Source organism: Drosophila eugracilis, unplaced genomic scaffold (assembly GCF_018153835.1).
Source record: "Drosophila eugracilis isolate 14026-0451.02 unplaced genomic scaffold, ASM1815383v1 contig_90, whole genome shotgun sequence".
Taxonomy (NCBI): domain Eukaryota; kingdom Metazoa; phylum Arthropoda; class Insecta; order Diptera; family Drosophilidae; genus Drosophila; species Drosophila eugracilis.
In genome coordinates this window covers 4172546-4189903 of record NW_024573812.1, presented here as the reverse complement: position 1 = coordinate 4189903, position 17358 = coordinate 4172546, and the positions used below count along the sequence as shown (strand labels likewise).

General features: G+C 40.7%; 1 protein-coding gene and 1 long non-coding RNA gene across 2 annotated transcripts; one reads left to right on the top strand and one right to left on the bottom strand.

Annotated features, from left to right (window-relative positions):
• The first annotated feature begins 2073 nt into the window (after positions 1-2073).
• On the top strand, positions 2074-5080 carry LOC108113353 (protein kinase C, eye isozyme). The gene is made up of 11 exons (XM_017223916.2): positions 2074-2432; positions 2598-2629; positions 2692-2886; positions 2945-3073; positions 3133-3289; positions 3350-3578; positions 3638-4035; positions 4088-4289; positions 4347-4535; positions 4589-4729; positions 4793-5080. The coding sequence occupies exons 1-11, from the start codon at positions 2140-2142 to the stop codon at positions 4943-4945; spliced, it is 2118 nt and encodes a 705-aa protein (XP_017079405.1). The 5' UTR covers positions 2074-2139; the 3' UTR covers positions 4946-5080.
• Positions 5081-9722: 4642 nt separating this feature from the next.
• On the bottom strand, positions 9723-11264 carry LOC108112419. Its single transcript, XR_001772651.2, has 4 exons — positions 10884-11264; positions 10507-10827; positions 10148-10323; positions 9723-10071 (listed from the first exon to the last, which is right to left on the bottom strand). It is a non-coding gene; the product is annotated as an uncharacterized LOC108112419 (long non-coding RNA).
• Between the last annotated feature and the right edge of the window lie 6094 nt (positions 11265-17358).

Genomic DNA, 17358 nt, shown 5'->3' with positions numbered 1-17358 from the left:
GTGGCTTGGCCTGTTTTTGTGAAATGGCCAAGAGGGACAAAATGGAGGGGTAAAATTGTTTGGCGACGCCATGGAAATGATGACGTAAATTGAAACCCAAAGCTGCCACGGCAACGGAATCTATTTGCAATGCTCCCTTTGCACCGCCACTGGTTTTAAATCCCCCTTCGCCCCCTTTTACTTTTTATCAACCGACAGGTGTGCAGTGTGTGTAGTTCTTCTGGGCAATCTCCGAGTGCATATTTGTCGACTCACTGAGTGCACTTCTGAGATACTAAGATACAGATACGCGTGCCACTGCAGATATATACTTTGGACTTGGACCTGTTCTAATGACATTTTTGTATGACAAAGCTTTTCCATTTCCGCTTAAATGCATTTTCCAACCCATTTCATTTCGCTTCTTTTCAGCATTCTGAGTTGTTTCAGTTTGGATTTCAGCTAACCGCCTTTCACTTTGTTTGTCCTGCCCTGTACGAACGTGTGTGTATGTGTCGGTGTTGTGTCCTTCTGTGTCCTGTGTGCACTTTGTGCTCAATTCTGCGTTTTCTATTTCTATTTTTAGACCTGCACTATAAGCCAGCTGGGTTGCAGGGGTGGCGTTTATGGGGGGCGGCGGAAAACCTTCATTCTCAGGCAATTGGCATAAATTAATCAAAACTGCCACAGAGTATAAATACTCAATCGACAATAGACAGCCACACACACACACATACTCCAACATTTCCGCACATCGCAATTTTCCCAATACCAAGCCACCCCCCTTCCGCCCACTTTTAACCCGCCTTTATTGCATTGACGTCACAACTGCAGTTGTCCGGAGCGATGCCTCTGACTATGATGATGATGATGACGATGATTATGTTTGTCTTCTGGCCAGGTAAGCACCTTCTTGACCTTCCCCAAACTGTTTACACTTATCGCTGGTAAGGGCCCACCGACGAGAGTTCTTGCCTCTCGGTTTTCAGTTTGCAGTTGGTAATTCTCGGGGTCCTCCCTTCGATTGACAGGTTGCCGTCGAGTGGGTTGCCCCGGGTGTTTGTGATGGCAGAGGGCATTACTAACTGAATCAGCTAGGGAAGATAAGTGCTGATTACCTCAAAGGGGAAATGGAATTCCTTAACTTATTTACGCAAGATCAATGGGGAAGGTTGTTGACTGATTATGCATAAAGAGGGGGAAGGTATATGCTTGCCATTATTATTCTGAAAATTATACAATTCAACACTGAAGGGATTTAACTTATCTTTTCATTGTAACAAAATATTGTAAAAGCTTAAACTTTTAACTTTGAATTTATTAAATACGCAACATGTTTTTTTATAATAAATCTTGCATGGCAGTCCATTATTTTCATAATTTTGTATATTGCAAATTTAATAAAAATGTCTCTCACTAATTAAGTTAAATGGAATTATGTTAAATTGCCTCATAAATGAGGACAGTTAATTTTTGCTTTTAATGTAAAAAAATATAAAAAAAGGTTGATGATTGAATATTTAAAATTTTAATAGGAAGACTTTAATCATTTAATTTGATTAAGTGCTTCATGAAGTTTTTCACGTGAAATAAACGTTTAGGAAATTTGGTTTTTATTTATGGAGTTTTGAATTTTTGTTGCCTACTTTTGGGGTGCATTACTAATTTCTTTTTCATCTTCATTTTGTAAAAACTAGTTTGTCCTCGGAATAGTAAAAGTAGTATTTGTAAGTATTTATTTATCTTAAAAAATTTATTCTAATATAACAAAAATGTACATACTTTTTCTACTTATTCCATTTACACACAGAAGACTTTGACTTTTGGGTAATTTTTGAAGTTTTTGGAATGTTTTAAAGTAAAAAGTGTCATTCACAGTGTTTTATGCATAGTAAAAACTTTTTTACAGGGTACTATGCCACCCATCATACTACCAGGAACCCGTATTGTGGTCTCTTCTCTGATGTCTTGTACTCATACCCTCCTTTTGTGATTTTATCGCCTTCAACTTTGTGTGCGCACTTTGTTGGCTGCCTGGTGGCTTTTTTTGGGGTCTCCACCTGACCGACCGGGTCAGTTCTTGGACGGGCTTGAAAGCGTGCGGTCTGAGTCAGCTTTTCAAGTTAACTGACTATCCAATTTCTTTGATTTTATCTCGTGATGGCTGCGGCTGCTGTTGCCACACCGGGAGCCACAGTGCTCCCATCCTCCGGACCTAGTGCTCCTCAAGGAGCCAAGGCTGCTCCTGCCGCTGGAGCAGCAGCAGGAGCTAGCAAGGGTCCAGGAAATCTTCTAGAGATCACTGGCGAGGCAAATATCGTTAACTATATGAAGAATCGTTTGAGAAAGGGAGCCATGAAGCGTAAGGGCTTGGAGATGGTCAATGGCCATAAGTTCGGAGTGAGATTCTTTAAGAATCCGACTTATTGTGGCCACTGCAAGGACTTTATCTGGTGAGGACGTCGGATTTCGATTTTCTTTTTTCTGGCATTCTAACATTGCCATCGTTAATTTAATTAGTGCTTTCGCTGCTGACACACTTTTCGTTGTTTTTCGTTTATTTTTTCGCTGCTCTTCCGTTTCGCATTGTTGCATCCGCGAATTCGTGCCGGGATTAGGGGCTTTGGCAAGCAAGGTTTTCAGTGCGAGGGTAGGTATTAGAGTTCTCTTCTGTATGATGTTTTATGTTCTTTTAATAATTTGCTAACACAGAATGCCGCTTTAACATCCATCAAAAGTGCTGTAAATTTGTGGTTTTCAAGTGTCCTGGAAAGGATACGGACTTTGATGCTGACTGTGCCAAGGTGAAGCACGGCTGGATCTCCACCACCTACACCACACCCACATTCTGCGATGAATGTGGCCTGTTGCTTCACGGAGTTGCCCATCAGGGTGTCAAGTGCGAAAGTGAGTTGTGAAATTAACTCTAGAACCTAAATCTTGTCAAGCTATTTACTTGCTTTAGATTGCAACCTCAATGTGCACCACTCGTGCCAGGAGACGGTGCCACCGATGTGTGGTGCGGATATCAGTGAGGTGCGTGGCAAGCTACTGCTCTATGTGGAGCTTAAGGGTAACAACTTGAAAGTGGATAGTGAGTAAATGAAAGAGAAGTTTGTATAGTTAAAGGTTAAAGTTTTTATAATACCCTAGTTAAGGAGGCGGCTAACCTTATTCCCATGGATACCAATGGCTTCAGTGATCCCTACATTGCCGTCCAAATGCATCCGGACCGTTCGGGACGCACCAAAAAGAAGACCAAGACCATTCAGAAGAATCTAAATCCAGTCTTTAATGAAACCATTACTTTGTAATTTTAACAGATTTTGGTTTAGAAATTGTAAATCAAAACTAAATTCCTAAATTCTAGTGAATTGCAACCGCAGGATCGTGACAAGCGCTTGTTGATCGAGGTCTGGGATTGGGATCGCACTTCCCGTAATGACTTTATGGGTTCCTTCTCATTCAGCCTTGAGGAGTTGCAAAAGGAGCCCATAGATGGGTGGTACAAGTTTCTCTCCCAAGTGGAGGGTGAACACTACAATATACCCTGTGTGGATGCCTTTAATGATATAGCTCGTCTACGGGATGAGGTTAAGGTAGGTTTATTGGTGCCTTTAATCCTAAAGATACTCTATCGAAATTCTTTAATCATCAGCACGATCGTCGTCCCAATGATAAGCGTCGCATGGACAACAAGGATATGCCTCATAATATGAGCAAACGCGATATGATTCGAGCTGCTGATTTCAACTTTGTCAAAGTCATAGGCAAAGGATCCTTTGGCAAGGTACTGCTGGCCGAACGTCGTGGCACTGATGAGCTGTATGCCGTGAAGGTCCTGCGAAAGGATGTTATTATCCAAACGGATGACATGGAGCTGCCTATGAATGAGAAGAGAATTCTAGCCCTATCTGGTCGTCCTCCATTCCTCGTCTCCATGCACTCCTGTTTCCAAACTATGGATCGATTGTTCTTTGTCATGGAATACTGCAAGGGTGGAGATCTCATGTATCATATGCAGCAGTATGGAAGGTTCAAGGAATCGGTGGCTATGTAAGTTTCAATGATCCTTCTTTGGTATATTTTATTTATTTGATTTTTTTAGTTTCTATGCCGTGGAAGTGGCCATTGCCTTGTTCTTCCTTCACGAACGTGACATTATCTATAGGGACTTGAAGCTGGATAATATCTTACTGGATGGCGAGGGGCATGTTAAGTTGGTGGACTTTGGTTTGAGCAAAGAAGGTGTGACTGAACGTCAGTCTACACGCACTTTTTGTGGCACTCCCAACTATATGGCTCCGGAAGTAAGCTATATCATAAGTTATTAGGGAATAATCTTATAAATTTATTAACAAATCCAGATCGTTAGCTATGATCCTTACTCCATCGCAGCTGACTGGTGGTCTTTTGGTGTTTTACTTTTCGAATTCATGGCAGGACAGGCTCCTTTCGAGGGAGATGATGATAATGCCATCTTTAGGAACATCAAGGACAAGAAGGCCGTGTTCCCTAAGCATTTTAGCGTAGAGGCCATGGATATAATAACCAGCGTTAGTATTGGTTTTGGAAAGTTATATTATATAATAATATGAGTCTTAATTAGTTTCTAACCAAGAAACCCAACAATCGTTTGGGCGCTGGACGTTATGCCAGGCAGGAGATTACCACGCATCCTTTCTTCCGGAATATTGACTGGGATAAGGCAGAGGCTGGGGAAATGGAGCCACCCATTAAGCCAAAGATTGTAAGATAAATCCTAACCTGACTAAAAGAAATCATATCATTATATTCTTTCAATAAATTTCAGAAACATCGCAAGGACATCAGCAACTTTGATGATGCCTTTACCAAGGAGAAGACGGATTTAACACCCACGGACAAGCTTTTCATGATGAATCTGGACCAAAACGACTTCATTGGTTTCTCCTTCATGAACCCCGAGTTTATAACCATTATTTAAAAGTGGTCTAAAAAAGTTTGGAGAAAAGCTAACTTGATTTCCTTGGAAAATATAAAAGCTTTAAGTTTACTTTATAGAGAACTTGATTTGTTGTGTCCTTCGCTTAGCGCCTGATAAAAATTATTTGAAAGCTTTGATTGAGTTTGTACATCTTCCTGGAAGGCTTTCTTTTATAGCTTTCTCTCTTTATCAGGGAAAGCTTTTCGTTAACATTAACATTGCCTGTTCAGCCCAGATAGTAAAAGAAAACAGATAAAGTTCCGGACCAGCAGCTGACTGCTTTCTCCCTTTCACTCTCCTTCTATCCATACCTACATATATATATATATATATTTGCCAAGAGGGGTAAACTTTTTGGGGAAACTCACCACTCGAGAGCACCTGAATTAGTTACGCATACGCCGCGTGTGCAGCACTCAAGGAAAACCTGACAGGAAGTTTCAAGATTGCCACCGGGCTAACTAGCCAACTTCGGTTAAAATCTAAACTCATCAACAGGCCTGAAGTTTTCAGTTATGTATGTCGAAAGCAAAAGTTGCTCATAAAGCCAAAACTTGTTGCCGCTCATGTGGTTTCCCATGAAAATTCTCTCAAGATATTTAGACCCCGAAAAATCCATCCATCTTGTGTGCGAAGCGTAAAATTGTTTAAGAAAATCGTTCAACGGGTTGAAAAGCGAGGTTTAAGCGTTTTGCCAAAATAGTTTTTCCCGCTGACAGGGAAAACTATGTCTTTGGGAGACATTTTAATATGAAATTCCACAAGCGGGAATTCCAGTCAGGATATTTGTAATTTAGGGCCTTCTCATCTAATCGCCTGGCGAAAAGGGATTTTAAGGTGAATGCAATTTTCCGCTGGCCTGGGCTTAAGTGAATTTCCAACCATTCGCAGCTTCCTTTTTCGAAGGCAACATCCTGCTCAAAACTGTTTGCACTCTATTAGCGGCAATTTGCGGGCTTACGTGCACTTTTCACGGCTTTTAGACACGTTCCGATGTCTGATGTCTCTCGCTAGTCGGTCTGTTAGTTGCACTGTTCAGGGTTCAGAGTGCAAGCCGACGAGAGTTGTGTCCTTGGTGCTAGCGTTTCCTCTATCCATCCCCAATCATCGCTTCCTGCCACCGGCAAACCGCAACATGTGCCTTTTGGCCTCCGCTCTTTGGTCCTTGTCGTTGTTCATTTGGAGTTTCGCTCGGGCATTAGGATGTACTAAAGTGCTTAACACAATATAAATAATGGCCCGAATGGTCGGAGAGAGATGTATATTTTGCGGCGTAATAAAACGCAGTGAAATCTCATCGGTTAGCATAGTTTGCCATGTCCTTGCTGATCTCTCTCTCTCTCTCTCTTTCTTCTTCTGCAGGATAATGAAGCCATGAACAGTGTCCTTGAATGGGGACCGAAAGAAGAGGATGTCGTTGAGTGGCTAAATTGTCAGCTTATAAATCAGCAGTCTAGGATCTCGATAAGCATGAAAGGAAAGCTCTAAAAATGAGCCATTCAATGGGGGTTGATTGAGGAAGTGGGCGGTGGTGCGAAAGTTTGTGGTTCTAACTGCTGGTGACCCCGATTCTTTTTCTATGGTATATCATTTAAATCGCCTTCTTGAATGGGCTTCTTAACACGGTGTTAAACTATTTAAATTTGAAAGAGGGTGGGTTAAGTGACCTCAATTTACAGATATTTTTAATTCAACATTCAAAGTTTTAAATGAGGGTTACTTTATGGTTCTTTAATTTAGAAATTGGAAATCAAATTGTTCGATAAATTTAGTTCAATATTAACTTATGGTGACTGGAATTTCATTTATAGGTTAAGGTTACTATTGGGACTGTTTAAATCGTCTAAAGATGAGCCATTGATGAGGTAAAGTGATGAACTTCACTAAAGATGAGTCATTGAGATAGCCATAAAAAGGGTTCTTTTTCAGTTTTCTTTTCTCAAATTAAAGTAAACTATATATTTTACTTCCTAGCCTGAAATTTTAAACCAAACACGTTCTTTATTCATAACCACATTATCATTCTGTTTTACTTATTTTTAAAAAATTTAAAACGAGCAGACAAACTTTTCCTCGTCAACTTTAACTTTTGCTGACACCAACTCATGACTAGAATATATTATTAAAATAAAGTTTTCAATTCTCTTTGATAGCCAAAATGAAAACTATTTTGATTTAAAAACATTTTTAGCCAAACATTCTACTGGCCCTTAACTTGTGACCTCGAAATTCCTTTTTAACTTGCTCGAACAGTATGTCAATGTCGGCCATTAAATGGGTTTGGCTTACAAATTGGCCAGCATTAAAGACTCAAAGACGACCACAATTTCCACCCCAAAACAATAAACTCCTTGAGCTAAGTTATTTATGCCGGGTCTATGCCAATCTGTTTGCCACACTTCGTTGGCCGTTGTCTTCTTGCCTCAATTTCAATGCAAATTTATATATAAATATATATATATTTTTGTATATATATATAGGGCTGTGCGTTGACAGTCCTAACACGATAACGATGAAATCGTTACGCTTTAGCAAGTGCGTTTCTTATTCATGCTGCTCTTGTGCACCTAATACCTGTGGTTGCCTGGTCTCCCAGCTCCTGGTGCCCCTTCCCTTCCCAACATTCTCCCCAGGACCCTCTCGCATTCCTTCGCTATCTGTCTGTTTCATACACTGTCACTTCCGCTTCCGCCCGAGCACCCATACTGAATGTGCCCCCTCCCCTTAGCCAGTTTTTTTGCTTGCCACTAACTGCTTTGGCACTTGGCCACTCCTCCATCTCCCAGCCATGGAATCCCTCGGTCTTATGAGCTGCTGATGGCCATTTGGGCCAGCAGGACGGACGGCAAATGACATGCATATGGTTTTGGCCTGGCCCGTTGGCTAGGCTCATAAAAGCCACAAAAGCCGCTGAATATTGTCATGAATTAGCTGCAAGCTGGTTAAAGGGATTTGCACTGGGCGAAAAATGTTAGCCAAATGGGTTTTAGGTAGCTTTTTAATATGTTGTTAGTTACAAGCAGAAGTTTCTTTTGAGCTTTGATTTTTTTATTAATTTATTTAATCAGTTTTAAGCTTTATAACTTTATGTTATGCAGTCTTAACTGTCAAATTAATCCAATTAGATAGGTTAAAAATTTACCTACAGTTTGAAGTGTAATAGGCGGATGAATTCCGCTTACGCCTAATTTCATTGTTGTCCGGATGACGGCGTGGATTTATCAGCTAAGTGAGTCTCTTGGCCGGGCTAAATATTTAACCTGCCTCCCAGGTGGGTCTGCCGGGTCGGTCGGTACCTTCCCGGTAAGGTCTCTCCTCCTGTTGCATTGCCTCGGCCCGGGGACTCATTCAAAATGCAAACACAGCCCGCGGAGCTGTTGGCAGCTGCACGTGGCGCCAGTTTCGAGCACTTAAACAAACAAACTGTTGCCCCACGTTTTTCTTTGGTAGTGTGTGTATGTGTGTGTGTGTATGTGTGTGTGTGTATGTGTGTGTTAGCCAGTCATTGTCCTTCCTTTCACGTATCCTTTTTGGATAAAGAGTGTTGCTTTTTCACAGCTGTATGCCATTTGGCAGTCGCCCAGATGCAAAGTGCAGGCAACAATTTAAGCCATTTTCTAGCTTCAATGATTCAGAGTGCGGACTGGCGAAACTTAGTTTCCTTCTCTCCACATTCCCCAGCTGGCATTACATTCCCATTTCCATCCATAATCAAATAAATTACGGGCCAAGTCAAGCGCACAGCTGAAATGAGCAAAATATAAAACAAAAAAAAAAAAAACGAGAAAGAAAGCACCCAAGTAAACCCAGCACTGAAATAAATATATATATTTACATAATCCAGAGGAACCGCAATAAAATGTACGAAAAAATAAAAGCAAATTTTAAATGAGCCACTATAAAAACTAGAAACAGGATACTGACTAGCGATGTGTGAGATTTTTACAACCACAAGTGATCGCTTTTATGACCTAAAAGTACTTGAAAACACAAATTTTTAAGAGCCGTTTTGGAAAATGGGACAAGTTTAGGAAACGTAAAGGAAATATTTACTTTACCAGAGGAAAGCTGTAAAAGTTATACAGGAAACTTGCTAAAAGATCTGTTTTTGTGGCTTAAGGCAGTTAACAATGATTTCAGCGTACTAAACTTTAAGTTTTAAACAAAAGACTTTCAGAAAGTTATGTCATTTTCACTTCTTTTTTTCCTTAAGGTACCATTTGGTATTCTTAGTTTTTGAGCCTTTAAACCGATCATCACAAAACAATAAATAACACTTTCTAAACTGAAAAAGAAATCTTTTTAAAGACTTCTCCTGGCATCTAAAAGGTAGATTTTCATTTAAAGCATTTCCTCACGGAAAAGTCTTTTGGCATATGCCATCAATCTCTAGACACACAGGCGACTAATAAACACAAACAAAATACACAAATAGAAAGAGGGAAAAACGTATGCATATATGTATAAATATATGCCATATACATATACAAGCACACGGTGAAAGTTGCTTTTATAGACCAAACGTGATGGTTGAGTGAGGAACAGAGCTTCAGGGGCGTACTGGAGAAGGAGGTACTGGCACCCTACGTTTAAGTTCCATTAGAAGAAACTTCATAGAAAAACTTACTTGGTCTCAAGAGGCAAGTGCAAAAAAAAAGAAATAATAAAAACTTGAAGTTTACAACTTTTTTACAACCCCCCGACAAAAAAGATTCTGCGGCCACACCACAGAACTCAACTTTCACGCACACACCAGCAGAAGTATATTGCATATTGGAATACAGGGTCTAGTCCATGCGATTTCCCCTCCCCCCATCTTACAGTTTTTCCATTTGGTTCACTGGAGTTTGGCTATTCCCAATGCAAACACCGCGCATGAAATAATTATTCCGACTCTCGTCCTCCAAATGGATGCCGCCACATTGGCGGTGGAGTGAGTAGGTTTAAGGAGGATTCCAGGGGATTCCGAAGGATTCAGGTGGAGGGCAGTCGCCGGACATCTAGTGGGGCAATATGAACTTTATGCATATCAGGCTATTTATTTTTAATGTTAAGTTTTGCCTTCACTTCCGCACACACGCACAGGGGATATTTTTTTCATAACTCTTCTTTAAAGCTCAGCTACACTGAGATAAAAGTTTAATTTGAAATAGAGGGAAATAATTCTGAAATATAATAAATAAATCTTCATTAATAACTCACACTTGTGATATGTTTTCCCCTTAACCAGTGTATATGATATCTGGGCAATGAGTAATACGGCGAATGTTGAGATGCGATGCCAGCGCGCATGGCGCTCTAATTAATAAGTGATGGAGCTGGAGGTCCTGGCTGGTAAGGGGGCTTTTACGGCACAGTCCGCTGCCTTGCGCCGTAAACTACAATGAAAATGAAAATGAAAATGGGAATAAAAATAAAGATAGAGATAAAACTGTTGCGCGTCAACGCCGGCTTTTGTCCAATAAAATAGACAAAGTAAGTCGCTTAAGTCGGTCGCATCCTCTACTTTCTCTCCATGTCCCTTTCACTTTACCACCCCTCCCCCCTCAATTTTCTCTCACCTCTCGAATCCTTTTCCCTTAGTTTGTTTTTTCCCTCTGCCGCTTCAGCTTTTACTTTCTCTGCCGGTCGTTGCGCTCGTTCCGCTTCACTGCAATTCAAAAGCGCAGTATGTGTGTGTGTGTGTGTGTAAGCGTCCTGACTTGTGTGTGTGTGCGTGAGTGTGTCCTTCCTGATTGTCTTCCACCTAACGGCTAAAGTGTGCCGCTACACACTCCGGTCGGCTTCTTTCCCGTTATGGCATGCATCAAAGCAAAGTCCTTCGCCGCTTCGCTCAGCTTTCATTTCATTTTCCATTTTGATTTTTCCAGAGAGCAAGGATTCTGGGTAACTAAGACTTAAGCAGTCAATATGACGTATGTATTTTATTTATATTTACATTTTCCAGATTTCTTAGCTGTGCTTAATTTAGTGTTCCTAGAAAATCTTGCCCTAGAATTACAAATAGATTTTCCATTGATTGACATTTCCTTTGCATTCCTTTGTAGCATTCAAGCTGAAAGTAATGGGAATGATTTATTAAGATTTTTAGCCCTTAAGTAATATAACTTGTAAGTTATCAAGATATTATTTTAAGTTACTTTCTTCTTACAGGTTATTCCAATGGTCCATCAGGTAATACCGAATAAACAAGGTTTGTTTTTAATTTCCACCGGAAAAGCCTAATCAAGCGCAAAAACAAAGATATTTTTGGTTTGCCAGAGACCTTCAGCTGGGCTATGTCGAAAATGTCGGAACATATATATATACTCGTAAGCATATATATGCCTAAAAGGCAGCTTCCAGCTAAACAGTTTAATAAAAATGCACATAAATTGTGGAGGAGCAGGATGAGCAGCAGGATGAATTTCGGATCGAAAAACAAAAGCCTTGAACATGGGCGCCTTTTTTTTTTGTTGCCATTCTGAAACACTTAAGTGGCCAATTGTTTGGCGTTTATTGCCACTGAGCCAGGCAAAAACCTGGGTTGATGATACCACATTATGCATTGCTGGCCATAAATTTCAAGGCTCTACGTTTCGCGAAAATCGTTTATTCGCATTATTTGCAAATTGACAGGGACAAGGACACCTAATTACTCCCTGCCGAGCACTTGAGTTCGCATCAGATCTCTTCTCTTTCTCCCCATCGAGCACTTCATTTAAGCCCGGCTGCCAATTTGCCCGGTTGACAAAAATGCCACGATGCTAGACAATTTTTTTCAATTTCGCGTACGCTTTTACCCCCAAGGACAACGGGGAATCTCTTCAGGGAGAGAATACCGAGTCGAGTCAGACTTACGTGCAGTGCATACAAATGAGCGAGGGGTAAATAAATTGTTCTGGTTTACTTCCATCGAGGAGATTTGGGGATTTCGGTGTTAAGTGATAATCGTCATATAAATCAGTTTTCCAGATGGCCCAAGCTTAAGGGTTAGTTTAGGCAGCAAGCACATGTGTTATTTGCCATTTTAGAGAATAAAGAAATAAATTAGAATTGAAAATAGAGTTGGAATTAAAGGTCTTACGTTACTGGGGAAAATGTTAGAATCAACTATTGGCATATATATGAAATAAGCTACTTTTTACTGCATACTTTTAGGCATATTTCAAAAGGAGACACAATAAGGTCATAGAAAACATAATATTTGATGTAATTCGTATTCATTCTCATTCTCATGTTTTTATACAACCATTTTAATACAAAATTCAGAACATCCTTAGCATATTTTTCCGACACATTCAAATAGACATACGAATCCCCACATAAGTAATTTGCTTAAGGTGTTGGGGGGAATAATAAGAGCTGTGGGCGTAATAAGTGAGTGGAATAAGCGACTCTTTCCAATAAGCCACATAACTCTGATATAACCCCCCAAACCAGCGACAGATACACGTGCCACATCTGCTGATTCTGATTGTGTTCCTCTTTTGATTAAAAATTCATGTCATATAACGAAAGTTGTGCCGGAACTAAGGATCTCGGGATTATTTCCAGGGAATTGTGTGCCCAAGTGTATGCCGCACTGAATTAGCTGAGCACCGAATACAGAATCAAATAATTATCCCTGACTTTGGGCCAAATGTTGCGTGCAAATAATAATCTAAGAGACTCGAAAGCCCAAAAATCGAGAAGTGGCAAAAAGGTCAAGTGTAAAAACAAACACAAATACTCGCAGGAAAATGAGAAGGGTAGGGGGAAATCACCGGGAAAATCGCTCTATTTGTCTGGCATAATTGCAAAAGGCAGAGATGAAAAGAGTGCCAAAGTAAATATTTAAATATTAGCAGAAGCTGGCAGAGAAGATACCATACAAAAAAAAAAAGGACCTTTATTGACCCAAGCCGAAAGGTATGCCAAAGCCAATTTTTACTCATTGCCCTCAAGGATGGGAAATTCTTATGGTGGTGAGGTGTTTATGTTAGATTTCCCCATTTTCCTCACTCTACTGTGTGATAAAAGTTTACGTCCATCAAGGATAATCTGTAATTTTCTTGCATAAATCGCTTAACGAGCAATTGCCAAGTTTTTCACCCAAACAAATCGCTGCCAGCCACTATAAAAAACTTCCAACAGAAACCGGAATTGAATATGAATCCTGATCATCGTCCCTGTCAAAGGGGGGAAAAAAAAAGCAAGAAAGAAAAGTGGGAATGCTGCATCAGCTGCTGGCGCTGTGATTGAAGCTAAAATTCGGCATTTTCGGTTGTCTTTTTTTTTTTTTCGTTTGCCCTCCTTTCGCTTGGCTTTTATAAGCAGAAATTGCTCAATTGAAAGCGAAAACGGCAGCATCCAGCAACGACCTTTCACTGAAAAATCGGAAAAGTTTTCTTTTCGGGAAATAGAAAAGTTTTTTTCACTGCTGGAAAAAGTGTGTGGGAATGTGCGTGTGTAGGAATTGGAGAAGAGCGCGTGAGAGAGTGTTCTAGGAAATGAGATATCTTTCTGGGAAATTCATTTTTGTTAAAGTTTTTTTCTACTTTTTAAGTTCAGTTTTCTTTTGGTCGTCATTCCCCCATTCCCATAATCATTACACTTTATTTCGAATGACTTGAACTATCATCAGATTATCATATATTTTCCCCTTAAAACACATCGTGAAGGGAGTCACGATATCATCCCCAATAAGAAATAAACGTGAGTCCTTGGCAGCAAGGAAGCAACAATTGAAGTATATGAAAACGTGCTGGGAACCAAAATGAAAAAAAAAACACGCAGCCAGAAAAAACTGAATAAATTTAACTTTTCCTACTCCAAGCGAAAATCAATATGGAATCTTAACAATCATGGCCAATGTTCGACATAAATTTATAAAAATGTTGGCCCATCAAAAGCAAGGAGGACAGGGTTCTTGCAATATTGCAAATAAATAATTGCAAGACGAGCACAAATTAAATGACTTTCGAGTTAATTGAGGGGAAGAGAAGGAAGTTGAAGGGGGAGGGAAGGGAGAACCGGAAGGAGCAGGTGGCAGCTACCAAACGAGATACGACTCGGGGTAAAGAGGCAACAATAACAGTTGCCAACAGCTCGGCCGAGCGGAAACGGAAATGAGTAGCGAGTAACTGGGAGGCAGGACGAAAAAGAAAGCGGAAATGGCGGAGAAATGGAGAGCGGTGGGGCATTCCACGAAGCAACAGTTCAACTGTAAAACATTAAATGAAAATGAGGCCCAGAACGGTAGTAGAAGAAGAAGGAGAAGGAGCAGGAGGGAGGCAGAACAAGGACAGGCACCCGTAACAAGGACGCAAGTTTTTCTTTTTTCTCTCCCCAACACATTATTTGTGTGTGGCTGTGGGCAAACAACGGCCAACAACGGTACAAGCCCAGTTAGTAAGCAAAACATGTTAGCTCTTGTGTCAAGTCAGAGCTGCAGTTGGGGGGAGAAAAAATAAAAGGGAAAATGTGAGCGAAAAACGAAAACCAAACCGCTTCAAGGACGAGTAGGTATTGAAGAGGAGGGAGGTAAAAACAAGGAAAACGCAGGAAAACCGAACCCGGAAAAAACTGTAGAGACCGCAGCTGCTAAGCCAACTATTGCCAAGGGGAAACACTTCAAAGAATGCCTGTCAGTATGAATGACTGTTCTCCAGCCCCTCGTTCGGAGCCTGGGAAAACTAAGTGAATCAGAAGCCAAAACTTGAGGAAAACTGAAACCAAACGAAGTGTAAAATAATTACTAAATGTTGTTAAGTAAAGAATAAGCCTGAAGGGCAATCTAATAAAAGCTAAAACAATTTGAACTTTAAGCAGGCATTAAATTTGCTTAAAAAATCTGCTTATAAAATTAGAAGCCAGCTAAATTAATCATATTGGTATGCCTACCATACTTCTTTCTTAAGATTTTATGAAAATGTAATTCATATTTGTAAAAATATAAAAACATTATATTATAAAGCCCCTTACTACAAAGTTACAATATCTTTCATGAACAATTTCCTTCTAACAATCTTTCCTGAGCTTTTAAGTTTATAAAATCCCAGGCTTATGGTGTGCGTGCAACACACACGTTACCATTTTTTTTTCTTGCTTAACAACCAGGATGTGGCTTAAAGCCAGAGCCAAGCCAAAACAATTGCGCTTGGCAGCAAGATGAGAAGCGTCCGAAAAGGCGTTGCCAATGCCAACTTTTGGCCAGCTTTCTGCCAGCATGATGTTCATTTGCGGTGCACCGCATGTGGCATCATTTTCCCCGTCACCTCCTCACCGATCCCTGCTAAACAAAAATGGTTCTGGTTTTCTGGCGGAAAGAATCAGACCAATCAATGCCCAAAGGCACAGTGACAATGAGTTCGAATGGTTGCCTTGATTTTTGGCCCGTGGCGAGGAGAAACCATTGGGACACATACAGAGGGATTCCAAGGAGCACGTGGTCAGGATGGTGACGTGGAGCGTGTTTCTCAACGGAAGCACTGCAGGAATTTAAGTGCTTCCGCTTTCAGCAGGCAACATATGAAATCAATAATCGAAATAATAAGCTGGGAGGGGAAGGGGGGTGGTTAGGGAAATGCCAAGAGGTGTGTGTGTGTGTGTGTATATGACAGGTCAAGGAAGTGGAGGAAACCGAGCGAACTAAGATTCTTGGCAGCCTGTCAATATCCAGATACTTATCCCAAGTTGCCCCCATTTCCAAAACGGATGTTCGCACAAATTTTACACACAATTTCAGCAGTGCAAAATGGCGAGAGGAAAATGTTTTTCTTTTCTTTTTTCATTTTCGGCAAGAAAATCAATAAATTCATATGGCCCACTTGAGTGGCAGCACGATGGATTAACTAAGAAACTACTTTCATGTTGCGGCTAAACGGAGCTGAGATGAAAATGAAATGCTTTCAACTCGGCTTTAGTTTCACACTTTTTCCTAAGCCTTTGCTAGCCAAAGGAAAATGCATTAAGCGAAAAGAAGGTGGAAATTTATGAAAAATAGTTTAAGATTAATTTTGTATTTTGGGGAAAGCCTTAAATCAAAGTTATGGATGGCGAGAAATATTTTAAAAATTTATTAAAAATTATATAATAATTACTTTAACCTTTTGCCTGCCCAACTTTTCTCTCAGTGTCAAACTAAATGAGATCTGGCTGTTGCCAAGGGAGTCGGCTTGGCCCTGCCACATTTGTTAATTACTTTTTGGCCATAGACAGTTTTGCGCTGACCTCAGCGCAAAATTGCTGAGTGAGGCAGGCGACGGCAGGAGGCAGTGGCTCCTGGGCTCAGGACACCATCCCGGCAACCTTATCTTATAAATGAACAATTAAATAATGCCAAGGACGAGAGCAAACAGGTGTGGGAAGTAATCAGATATGCGGCAACCTGGATGAGAAATGCGGACCAAGATGGATGTGAATGTGAATGTAGAGTGGAATGCGCCGTGAATCAGCTACGTCACAGGCCATAAGTTACCCGATGTGGCGCAGGACATTGCTCAGCGCCACCATGCTCAGCATGCGTAATTATGGGCTCGTAATCAATCCCAGACGGTTGGTGACTGGTATAGAGGGGGAGGGCAAGGGTGGCCCAGCAGGCAACTGTTGAGCCTAGAAGTCAACCCACCAAAAGAAAGCAATAAGCGGCAATCGTAAATTCAAATCAAGTGCCTGAAATTGCTAGATAAAAGCAAAGTCTGGCCCCCGCACACACATATGCCAGTCGGAAAAGTAGAGGGTATGAGAAGGTATATTAGACTGAACAGGATTTAATGCTACCATTTTACTGAAGCTTACGAAGAAGGGAACTTAAACTTAATATTTTATTCTTAATCATTTTTATAATAAAACCAACAATAATTCTTACTAAAAATCCTTAAAAACCCTTAAAAATTAAATCCTTCTAATGATTTTAAGAAAATTAAACTTAAATAACTTTCAGTAATTCCTTTACCTTATTTAAGGGATAAAATACTGTCGGCACCTCCACTTATTTCCATATTTATCCCTATCTCTGCCGAGCTGGCAGTTAAGTTGCCAGCACATCGCACAAGTTATAATGTTAATGCTGCCTCTGCTGCTGTTGCTCTGCTGTTGCTCTTTGTTGCCGGCTGGAGATTCATCCCACCCGCCCTTCAGCCTCATCCTCATCCTTGGTGCTTGTCCAGCCCAGAAACCGTTACCCGCCATAACACTTTTAGCACATAATAATAGTCCGGGCCATGCAATTACTGAGGGTCAGAAGCGAGCGACCGAGAGGGCAGGATAACGAGCAGGACAACGACTGAGAGCTTAAGCAGCGGGATGGGCAGACACTTAAAGTCGGTAAAGTGTAAAAAAAAAAAAAAAAAAAAATAATAATAAGGTCTCGATCGATAGACGTTTGACCCCAAAGCACAAAGTTTGCTTTAACTCGGACATTGGTTGCCGCAATCTGTTGCTGATGGCTG

Bases quoted from the DNA above. Each gene is read 5' to 3' on its own strand.
- LOC108113353 (XM_017223916.2), top strand. From the start codon at position 2,140: ATGGCTGCGGCTGCTGTTGCCACACCGGGAGCCACAGTGCTCCCATCC. The intron at 3,579-3,637 runs GTAGGTTTATTG...TTTAATCATCAG, and splicing joins GTCTACGGGATGAGGTTAAG to CACGATCGTCGTCCCAATGA. The intron at 4,036-4,087 runs GTAAGTTTCAAT...TGATTTTTTTAG, and splicing joins TTCAAGGAATCGGTGGCTAT to TTTCTATGCCGTGGAAGTGG.